The sequence below is a fragment of the Schistocerca piceifrons genome, chromosome 11, assembly GCF_021461385.2.
Source record: "Schistocerca piceifrons isolate TAMUIC-IGC-003096 chromosome 11, iqSchPice1.1, whole genome shotgun sequence".
NCBI lineage: Eukaryota > Metazoa > Arthropoda > Insecta > Orthoptera > Acrididae > Schistocerca > Schistocerca piceifrons.
Window position 1 is genome coordinate 84811099 of NC_060148.1, and position 12147 is coordinate 84823245.

Here is a 12147-nt window from a genome sequence, read left to right on the forward strand (position 1 = left end):
CCAAGATTTAAAGGGCAAGTTATTGCCAGTGACTGTATGGTGGCCAGAGAAAAGAATATTATTCATGGAGTAGGTGACTTGGGGGTAGGGAGTGGGTGGCTGTGTTCACACAAGGTTTATATGCTCCAAGAAAACCCAGAAATGTTTTTATCCGGGAGAAAATGGGGGGGGGGGGGGGAAACTCGGGATTTTTAGAATTCCAGGCGTTTTTCATTGCTTTAGTCTAAAGTTTTCTGCAGCAATAAAATGTAAATGAGAGAATAAACCAAAAGCAGAATGTGTCAAAGGCTTTAGGATGAGGACTGGACTACTTCGTAACAGCAAACTGGTTCAGAAACGGCAAGTGGGGCTGCATTAGTAGCAAGAAGCATTCGTGCTTCACACAAAAAAAATTTCTGGTGCACCCAAGCTTGAGATTCGCGTATCTGCAGAGCAGTCGGGTTATAGTGACAGGGAGGGGTGGGGGCATCGTGGAATTTGCCGTATCCTCTTGTACAATTCACACGCCAAATGAAAAGAAAATGGCTGAAATATTACTTTTTTTTCCCCCCCCCCCCCCCAGGTTTGTGTGCAAGCAGGCATTAATCACCTTGCACAACAACAAAGTTACTTTTGTCGGTTTGCTAAATAAACGCAGCTTCCGTAGAGATGGAGTCAATTTACAAGAAACAGTGCTTCACTATTGGCTAGTTTAAACTGTTCACTGAATTTAAAGTGCACATTTTCATCTTGTGGCTTGCATGGCATTATGCCATAACAAAAAACCAAATTTGAGACAATATGGTACTGGTACCAAAAGAAAAAAAAATTATATGCATCCCGAAAAGTGTGCTGCAAAGCTTAATATCAGGTGGGGGGCCTACTTCATTGTGAATCTAGACACGTGTGTCCTTTAAGCTGACGTGTGCATTTTAGTATATTTAACAAATATGGGGTATCCTCTGATGTAATTTTTTTCATGCCATGAAAAAGATCACTTGATGTTAAATATGTATAAACATAGCAGTTTCTATGTCGTCATAGCTGCCCACGTGCAGTAATGCCTGTTTTCTGGCACGCTCTGGCAGCTGCTGAAATGAAACCACGTCTAGGTGGTCGTGGGAAAATACTGTGAATGGTTGTTTGAAAAATGTTATTTTCAAAGGAAATTTTCTTTTATGCGAGATGAACTGTTGTGTGTGAGAATGTTTAATGAAAAAAATGTGCAATGACTTTCTTAAATCAGAGCATTTGACTCTCATTTAAAACTTTAACAATTTGAGTTGAGGACCAGCCACTTGGAATAATTTTGAGCCCTGAAGACCAGACATTGTCATTGTTGAAAATTCAACTGGCACGTATGTGTGATGTATCTTAAAATATAAAATGTGCTTTTAAAGACAAGTGTTACACGTGAAAGCTTAGCTTTTCTTGTAGCTACAATATGTACATTAAATTAAACCATTAACTTTTCCTATTTGTGTGATCATGCTACTTAATTGTTGTTGCTATTGGCTGACTAAATAAAGTAACCTGTGCTCTAAATAACTGCTTTCATTGGCCACTGAGATTACATGATACGAGCTATGATTGGCTTACAAGAGCACATTGTAATCTTATTCCAATGTTTCAGAAACTAATGTACTGTATTTAATTGAATTTGAATTTATACTTTCATAATGCGAAAATATGCAGTGTATTGTAATATGAAAATAAGCGTATATGTTGCTGCACATCAAAGGCATTTCCAACACTTGTCCTGCCCATCCCTCACTCCGCTGAGTTTTGTTTCCTGAAGTGCTGGGAAATTATTCAGTGGTGTGTAAAATCTTCAACATTCAAAGGATTGATATTTTTATACCTGTGAGGGAAAGTACACTGTCACTTATCATAGAAAAAGTGTATTTTCACCTTGGAAGAAGTGTATTTTCATGTGGGAAAGATGGGCTGTCATTTGAGCTACATAAAATGTAGTCTAATATTGTCACTCAACCCAGAACTGAACAGTGAAACTACTTGTGTAAAGGACAGCGCATCTTCAAATATAGTTGGAATGCAGTATCAGCTATAAAGAAATAGCAGTGATATTTATTAATAGCCAGAGCAGAACTCGTAGCAAGAGATATTTACTAGCATTTCATGGGATTGGAAGGGATAGGAAAATTATAAAAAATGAGTAAAGGAGACAACACACAGACATACTGAGTGGTAGACAAGCTCACCAAAAGCTTACATTTGCTAAGTTGTCTTCTTTACTTGTAAATTTGTGCCTTCTATTAACATAAAAGTACCAAAATATATTGAAAGATCACATTTGCTTGAGTAAATTAGCAAAAGACCAGCAAATACATTTAGAAGGCAGTAAATATTGTATTTCCTTTATCCTGTATGTTCTTCCTTTCTCATTGGTTTGTGGTAAACAATTTTTCTCCCTTATCAGGATGGACCTTTCGCTGATAAAGCGATTTCCAGTTAAAAAACTGTTGCAAAGAATGTTTTTATTTATGAGAATAATAGTGTTTCTCATAAAGTTCTTAAAAATCCTAAATGCTATTTTTAGGTGTTACATGAGAGAAAGCAGGTTAGCTAACCTAACCTGTGATATCAAGGGACATGGAGAAAATTTGCAGAAAGATCCAAAAAACAGCTGGCAGTTAAAATTGACAACATTAAATCCATTACTGTCAACTTACCTCAGCACAGCCAAACTGATAATCTGGTCATAGTGCATGATCCCATTTGAAGGTTGCCTGATGACTTCCAGGAGTAACAAAAAATTTTATGTCCAATATTTGTATAATTACTGAAAAAATTTAAAATGCTGCCATGTTCTGCTCTCTAACAGCCACAACCTGTGTTAAATGTTTAGTACATTGAGTCAAATATTAAATTTGAGATCTCTCCCCGAGAGAGAGAGAGAGAGAGAGAGAGAGAGAGAGAGAGAGAGAGAGAGAGTGTGAAGCTGTTTAATACAAGCTAATCAGATTCTGACGTTGAAAATAACCTCAGGTTGAAATTGCAGAAGTAAATAATGCTGTTGGTGATTATGAAAAGAATTAAAATGCTAAGAAATGACAATCCTACAAGAAATAAAATTGTATGCAATTACAATAGTTAGTTTTGTCACTGCCTGGCCAAGCCACCTTATGAACAGAAAAATGTGGTTAAAAAGAGCTGCTGTTCAAGGAAAATTGTCAATCCACATTTTATAAGTGTCCCAGATTCTCATTAGTCATTGACATTGTCAGGCATTATTCTCATCAAAATTTCACTCGGGCTTAATTATGTTCTGCCCTTCCTGTGTTTGGCGGCTCCTGCTATTCACTAAGTCACTGCTGCCATTAAAATGAATATTAACATTGACAGGGTTCTGAGGATTCAAGGTGCCGGCCGTGCAGAAAACCCTATGCCTCGTAGTCCCAAGGGCCTGCCGCGCAGTACTGAGAACTTGGCAGATGTCGATGCAATTGAAGATTACGTGGAGGATGAAGAACCGGGAGATACGGATGCTCTGGACGAGGAAGAGGCACGGAGGATACAAGAAGAGAAAGATGCTGTAAGTTCTTTATTCTGCTCACTATTGTGCTTTGTAGTACAAGGCTGATTATCACATGCTCAGAGAATTTTGAGGAAGCAGTTTTGTCGCACTGCAAGCTGCTGATAAATGAACCCTTATTTGTTGTCACTTTCTTTCCGATCATCGAAAACTTACCTCGCCAGTGGCGGTCTCTGTAATGTGCAGAGTGGCTGTGTGGAGTGACCGTGCGGAATTCCATGTGCGGGTGGCGGTGGACGGGTGCACTCTTGGTCACGCTTATTGAATGAATGTCGTGACTAGAGTGACACTCGTCAACCGACGCTTTGCTTTGCTGCAGATCGCAGGTAAAAGATTAGCCGTAATGAGCTAATGGTCGTCAGTTTCTAATTTTGGCACGGTGGCATTGTAGGAGCTGGCGCGCATGCTGCAGGAGCGGGAAGCCGCTGAGGCGGACCCGAGGAGACACCTGTCGGATCTGGACCGCGATCGCTTGATGGCAATTGAAGCCCAGGATAGGGAGCTGGCACGCCTTCTGCAGGAGAGGGTGAGTGGCAACTGTCGTACATGTGTTTCTAGTACTTACTACACACTGTCTCTTTAATTCGTTATGACCTGATACTTTGTTCCTTGGCTGTTCTCAGTTTTTGAGTACTTGTAGGTTTGAAATTCTTGTACTAAAAAAAAACTAGAAAATACATTTCTGTGGACCTTTCATAAAAGTACTTGACAGTTCTGACAGATCATAATGGTATAGGAAGTGACAAAACATTATTTCATAAGACTTGCTGATAAAAATATTCTCATTGATACACAAAAACACCTTAGATTAGTACTTGAAATCCTTTTTTGTTCTGAAGAGAGTTTAAAAATGTGTTTTTGTTGTCTCTGCTGGTTTCAAATTGAATTTCTTCAGATGCTGGAAAGTAAATGGAAATGGTTTGTTGGTTGATAAACTGCATGGTATCATTTATAGTTTAGTCAATCAATTCTATACTTAATTCTTCAGGAATAAGTCTATTTCAGAATCTCAATTTTCATCATCTAGCGTACCAATAATGAAGAGAAAATACTCTGAGTAACTCGGATATCTCGTGATCTTGAAACTTCCTGGCCAAGAACATGAAGTAATTGCCATTGCGGGACTTAAAAGTGAGAAACTTCTTAAGCTGTAGACTTTCTAAAATAAAGTATTTTGTCAAACTACGTGACAAGACCCCAGGAGTAGACAACATTCCATTAGAACTACTGACGGCCTTGGGAGAGCCATCCCTGACAACTCTTATCTGGTGATCAAGATGTATGAGACAGGCGAAATACCCTCAGACTTCAAGAAGAATGTAATAATTCCAATCCCAAAGAAAGTAGGTGTTGACAGATGTGAAAATTACCGAACTATCAGTTTCATAAGTCATTGCTGCAAAATACTAACGCAAATTCTTTACAGACGAATGGAAAAACTGGTAGAAGCCGACCTTGGGGAAGATTATTTCGGATTCCGTAGAAATATGGGAACTCTTGAGGCAATACTGACCCTACGACTTATCTTAGAAGAAAGATTAAGAAAAGGCAAACCTACATTTCTAGCATTTGTAGAGTTAGAGAAAGCTTTTGACAATGTTAACTGGAATACTCTCTTTCAAATTCTGAAGGTGGCAGGGGTAAAATACAGGGAGCGAAAGACTATTTACAATTTGTACAGAAACCAGATGGCAGTTACAAGACTCAAGGGACATGAAAGGGAAGCAGTGGTTGGGAAGGGAGTGAGACAGGGTTGTAGTCTCTCCCCGATGTTATTCAATATGTATACTGAGCAAGCAGTAAAGGAAACAAAAGAAAAATTCGGAGTAGGTATTAAAATCCATGGAGAAGAAATAGAAACTTTGAGGTTTGCTGATAACATTGTGAGACAACAAAGGACCTGGATGAGCAGCTGAACAGTATGGACAGTGTCTCGAAAGGAGAAAATAAGATGGAACATCAACAAAAGCAAAACGAGGATATTGGAATTTAGTTGAATTAAATCGGGTGATGCTGCTGGAACTAGATTAGAAAGTGATAGGCTTAAAGTAGTGAATTTCGCTATTTGGGGAGCAGAGTAACAGATGGTCGAAGTAGAGAGGATATAAAATGTAGTCTGGCAATGGCAAGGAAAGAGTTTCTGAAGAAGAAAAATTTGTTAACATCGAGTATAGATTTAAGTGTCAGGAAGTCGTTTCTGAAAGTATTTGTATGGAGTGTAGCCATGTATGGAAGTGAAACATGGACGATAAATAGGTTAGACAAGAAGAGAGTAGAAGCTTTCGAAATGTGGTGCTACAGAAGAATGCTGAAGATTAGATGGGTAGATCACATAACTAATGACGAAGTATTGAATATAATTCGGGAGAAGAGTAGTATATGGCACAACCTGACTAGCAGGGATCGGTTGGTAGGACATGTTCTGAGGCATCAAGGGATCACAAATTTAGCATTGGAGTACAGTGTGGAGGGTGTAAATTGTAGAGGGAGACCAAGAGATGAATACACTAAGCAGATTCAGAAGGATGTAGGGTGCAGTAGGTACTGGGAGATGAAGCAGCTTGCACAGGATAGAGTAGCATGGAGAGCTGCATCAAACCAGTCTCAGGACTGAAGACCACAACAACGTGACAATGCTTTGCTGAGTGTGCTTGTTTTGACGATGCCATTACGGATTTATCACATTACAACATGGTGTAGCACAGGCACCTTTACCTTATTTTATCTGTACATTCCCAGTTTGCATAAGAGTATATTGTGGTAGGAAATACTTTGTTTTGAAAGATAGACTGCCCACTAGTTGTATTTTTTTATATTGTAGATCTGGAGATGTCATTACTAACTGAAACTGGTCATTGTCGGAGGATTTTATATTGTGATCAAAGACTGGAATCAAAAACATAGGACAGTACTGGGATCACTGTTTGTATTCGCAACTGTCACAGCTTGTGAAGCCAATACTTCGTGGTTTTAAATAATTCTTAATACAAATATGTACCACTAAATGAGGGCAAAAATGATCAGATTGACAGTGAACACTCAGAACCAAATGCACAATGACCCACTTCCAACTACATGCAGCCAGTAGCAGAATAAATTTTGGTGGAGCTGGCAGGTAATAAAGCTATGGAAGTCCTGTGATGTGTTAACAATGTCAAAGAATAGAGGATACTGCAGTCATGCTAAGCTTCAGACGACAGATACCATTAAATGCTCTTTTTTTATAGTATGTCTTGGAAGTATGAGGTAATCAGTGCAAGACTGCATTGGAAAGTGATATTTTATGGTAAAGCTTCCCTAAAATAAGTTGTGATCAGATAATTCCTCCGGGACCGATGACCGTAGCAGTCTGGTCCCTTCACTCCCACACACCAACCAACTGTAATTCCTCAAAGACAGAGAGAAATAGTTAAAATGTAGGTATGAGAGTTCAGGGATGGGGTTAAAAACAGAGATGAAAAATTGGTTATAGGTAACAGGTCTGAGTAGTTGTAATGTCTATGCAGAGATGGAAACGTGACAGGCATAGGCTGGTGGGGAAAGTTGCATCCAGCGTCATCGAATGGAAGAGCTTGTCAAATTGTGTTCGAACAGACTGAGGACTGAACCTTGGTACTTGTCGTTTGTAGTCTGATTTTCTTACCACGGCCTTTATTTATCAGCTGAATGTTTTTCAAAATTACCATTCAGGAAATGTAAGATTGTTTTATATTTGCAAATTAAACTATTGCTGCTGAAATCAGAGCAAGTTCCACAAATTGGCCAGGTTGGTCAGTACTTCAAAGAGAGAAACACTAAGGGCTTCCAAGTTATGGGGCTGGAGATTTAGGAATTTTCCAAGTGCAACCATTGCAGAAATTCAAAGCAAGTACTGGCTGCTGCATTGAGGATGAGAAGGGTGTGGCTTGCACTAGAATGCAGGTAAACACTAGGCTAGTGACTTTCCATGGCATTTGACAAAAAATACGTATGTTCAGTTTCATTAATCAATCTAAAAACACTGCAAATATTCACTAGACCACATGTGCAATGCTAATTGAATGCCTGTTTACTCTGGGGGGTGGTGGTGGTGGTAGAGTAGTGGCACAACAGAAGACTGCCTTAGCAAACACGCAATGCAAACCACTGACCATTCTTAATGTAATTTCTCCTTGCATTATTACAATGTAGACAAAAATAAATGGCTTATGTTTTTGCAATAGGACTGGGAAGTTTTTAGGCAAACACTTCACATCAATAAAACTATTTCTAACTTTGATTAGTCAGAATATTTTAAAAATAACTCTCTAAAGGAGTGTATAAAAAATGCTATCTTTCAGTCAAGCAAGTAAAACAATTAGCATATGGAAACCATAAAACATAAAATTCAAAGAGGCACCACAGAAGTCTGTGGTGAACTTCAGGTCTCCCCTGTAATTATTTAGGTATACAACAAAATGGTCTCGTGCCAGGGACTTGAATGCTTTGGGGAATTAATGGTCTGTTAGACAAGCTGATGGCTGCTAGTGTGTGCTTACTCATCTCAGCATTTGTTTCTACAGTGTGTTCTGCCATTCTAAAAACAGGTTCACCTGTCAATTCAGTTTTAACAATGAGTGCAATAACTTTTTCATTCACCTTAATTTGGAAATTATGTAAGAAACATTTTTAGAGTAGCAATTTCCAAACCGTTGTCTCTATATGTTTTCAGGATAAATAAGACATAAGGTGGAACCAAATACAAAGGATAATGTCTCCTTACTTCTAAAGTGAATTCTGATCAGTTAGGATAAGTAAGAAAAGATGATCCATTGCTAAATTCAAATTTTTACAAAGTAGTTACATTTTCCATAAAAGAACTTGCCGTAAACGAATACAGAGTTGCACTTAACTTCTGTACCTGTGGTAAAATACTGTAGGATTCGGACTCTTATTCCTATTTTACAGGAGCGAGCCAAGGCCCGCCGCGCAAAAGAGCGGGCTCGGCAGCGTGCGGCCTTGAAGAGGCAACAGCAGCTGGCCGCAGAGGCGGACGCGATCCTGCCCGCCCCGCCGACCCCGCTTTCGCCTTCGCCGCCTCCGGTGCCTGCCGTCCGCCCTACGGACCTAGACGTGTCTCCAGTCTACAGGCACCCCGGGACACGCTCAGACTCGGGGTGAGCTGTCTTTCAGGTACTCAGACGTGTGCATGTTTTGGATGTCTGTATCCGATAGTGTCCAGTCGGTTACTGGTCTCGTACTTCTGGCAGTGTGTTTGATAACTGAAGAAATTACACAGTGGTATGTGAACAGTGTCCGAATTTCTAAACTTTGCACTTCTGCGATATTTTGCTTACCTGGGTATGCTCAGTTGGAGTCTGTCTCGTATAGACAGTTCCTGTACGTACCAGTCCCAAAGTAAAATGATCCCAGTATTGCACCCCTTTTGGTTAGGTTGTAAGATTTAGTAATACATCTGATGGTTTACTGTAAAACATAAACATAACCATACAAATGTAAGCAATTGGCAACAGTGTTGCCCAAGGTGTAGTGAAAAACCTTATAATGGCTTTCATGGTTCCTCAAAAATTCCCGTTCGCCAGTAAATAATCACCTTCTACAGTTTACACCTGCTGCTGGCCAGGTCTGTCTGAAACATAAGCATCGCTATAGTCTTCTGCCCCCCCCCCCCCCCCCCCCCTCTCTCTCTCTCTCTCTCTCTCTCTCTCTCTCTCTCTCTCTCTCTCTCTCTCTCTCTGAATAGTCAGATTTCTGTCTAAGACTGCATTGCTGCTGCCACTGGTATGCACTGGCTCGGCAGATTGCACTGACAACGAAACGTCATTTTTAGGAGGAAAAAATATGTGTGCAAAATGTATCCTGGGCGAAAATTTGTTCCATAATTCTGACGGTACTGACTTAAGACTTTCTTAATATGCAGCTTCCTAATTACATTGCACACCAGCTGTCACTCGTTCTGCCGTGCTGCAGCTGCCTAATGCCAGAGTATAGAGTACAGCACAGTGGAGTGACAATCAGAACATTTTCATTGGCCAGGATGTTGAAGATAAGAGAAAAGAAGGGGCAGCTAGACGCATCTGCCAAACATGTGAAAATCCTGTTAAAGAGCATGTTACTCTGTGACAGATAAGTAATTTTGGTGTGGACCATAGTTAGCCTCGTGAACATACGCATTCAGTACTTTACCCTTACTCGAGAGTTGTGGTCTCTCAGATCACGTGAAAATTTTCCAACTCGCTCTTGAAGGACAGTTGCAGTGGAATACTTCTATACCCCCCTACCCTCCGTAAATTGCCAAGGCTACAAATGTTTTGTCGTCGGTTGCATTATCGCTTTCTGTGTGTATTGTTGACACTTGATATTGATACGTGTAAGTCACGTAGACCAAGCCTCATGAGCTACGTATCTGTTTCCTTCAGTATGGTTCCAAATACCCCATGTGATGAAAAGTATCCAGGCACCTGGCTGTAAATGTCTTTAAGTTCGTGACACCCTCCATCGGTAATGCTGGAATTCAGTATGGTGTTGGCCCACCCTTAGTCTTGATGACAGCTCCCAGTCTCGCAGGCATATGTTCAGTCAGGTGCTGGAAGGTTCCTAGGGGAATGGCAGCCCATTCTTCAGAGTGCTGCACTGAGGAGAGGTATCGATGTCGGTCAGTAAGGCCTGGCAAGCAGTTGGCGTACAGAAACATCCTAAAGGTGAGGTGTTATTGGATTCAGGTCAGGACTCTATGCAGGACAGTCCATTACAGGGATGTTAGTGTTGTGTAACTACTCCGCCACTGGCCATGCATTATGAGTAGGTGCTTGATTGTGTTGAAAGATGAAGTCGCCATTCCCGAATTGCTCTTCAACAGTGGAAAGCAAGAAGGTGCTTATGTCAATAATGTAGGCCTGTGCTGTGATAGTGCTACGCAAAACTAGAGGTGCAAGCCGCCTCCGTGTAAACTCGACCACACCGTAACACCCCGGCCTCCAAATTTTACTGTTGGCACTACAGATGGTGGCAGATGATGTTCACTAGGCATTCACCATACCCACACCCTGCCATTGAATTGACGTATTGTGTACCGTGATCAGTCATTCCACACATTTTCAACTATTCAGTTGTCCAATATTTATACTCCTTACACCAAGTGAGGCATTGTTTGGCGTTTACTGATGGGATGTGTGGTGTCTCAGCAGCCACTCCACCATGAAATCAGTTTCATCACGTCCCACCTAACCGTCATAGTACTTACAGTGCATTGTGATGCAGTTTGGTATTCCTGTGTGATGGTCTGGATAGATGTGTGCCTATTACAAATTACGACCCTCCTCAACTGTCGGCAGTCTCTCGTGAGTCAACAGACGATATCGACCTGTTCGCTTTTGTGCTATATGTGTCCCTAAAGGTTTCTACTTCGCTATCACATCAGAAACAATGGACCTAGGGATGTTTAGGAATGTGGAAATCTAGCGTACAGACAAAAGATGCAAGTGAACCGAATCACCTGGTCCCATTCTGCTCTCACAGTGTCTAATGATTACTGAGGTCTCTCATATGGAGTAACTGGCAATGGGTGGCAGCACAATGCACCTAATATGAAAAACATAATTTTTTGGGGTGTCTGGATACTTTTGATCACATAGTATTGCTCAAAATGTGTTTGCATGAATGTGTTACTTTTAACTATCCCGAGTTTGATTAAATTGTTAGTCGGTCTATAAAGGAAGTGTCAGTGATATAGATAAAGAAATAAACAGACTATATTACAGTGACCAGTGATCGCTGTACTGCTATCGACGAAGTGCAGGGAAGTTGTGATAGGGATCTGTCCATTTCTTCAATGCAATTCTTAGTGTCTGTTTAAATAAAATGTGTTCTGAGTAGTGATAAGAAAAATGTAGTTCCCAGCAATGGATGTAAATTTGAGTGACTTTCTTTTTGTACCTATCAGGTGGAATTTTTATGTGCAAATTTAAATGTTGGAGTTTAGTTTTATTTGGAAATTTATTTGCTACAGAGATTGTATAATTTTTCAGAATGTTCAGTGCAATAAAATAAACAAGAAGCACCTAAACAGTACGTAACTAAGTGTAAAAATAAATGATATATAGCATAAATTAAAAATTTCAAATGATTTTTGCCTTAAATCTCAGTTTAAACATTTTAACAGTGACAAAAACTAAACTGAAATATTCACGTCAACACGTAACAACACACACCGATACTACTGACGCTGGCTGAGATAAATGAAACAGTGGAATGTTGGGATAGTCCACTTGAAGGGAAGTAACCCAGGCAGGCAGGCAGTCATACGGGACACATGGCTAACAATCATACAGCTCTGCGGAGAAAGTTTTTGAACAACCCATAGTTGGAGCTAGATACATGGGATGCTCCATTTTGGAAATTGATGGGAATTCAGTGTTCAGAGATAGTCAGTGTCAGAATACCAAATTTTAGGCATTACATTTCGCCACAGAAAATTCAGTGGCCGAGGTCATTCGCTTAATGACAGGCATCAGCAATGTTTGTGTAGAGGTGTCTGTGCTAACAGGTAAGCAACACTGTGCGATACAACTGCGGAAATCAATGTGGGACCGAGAACGAAATTTGGCACTAATGGGCAGTAGCAGACGAACCCC

The 12147-nt window shown here is 40.3% G+C and overlaps 1 protein-coding gene across 4 annotated transcripts in view; it reads left to right on the plus strand.

Annotated features, from left to right (window-relative positions):
* The window catches only part of LOC124719916 (coiled-coil domain-containing protein 50), a 168745-nt gene that overhangs the window by 147435 nt on the left and 9163 nt on the right, over positions 1-12147 (plus strand). For 3 of the 4 annotated variants that reach the window (XM_047245107.1, XM_047245108.1, XM_047245105.1), the window contains 3 exons: positions 3346-3535; positions 3927-4061; positions 8462-8670. In XM_047245107.1, the coding sequence (XP_047101063.1) occupies positions 3346-3535; positions 3927-4061; positions 8462-8670 (534 nt within the window). Of the gene's footprint in view, positions 1-3345; positions 3536-3926; positions 4062-8461; positions 8687-12147 lie in introns of all 4 variants that reach the window. The other variant, XM_047245106.1, reaches the window with a different exon arrangement.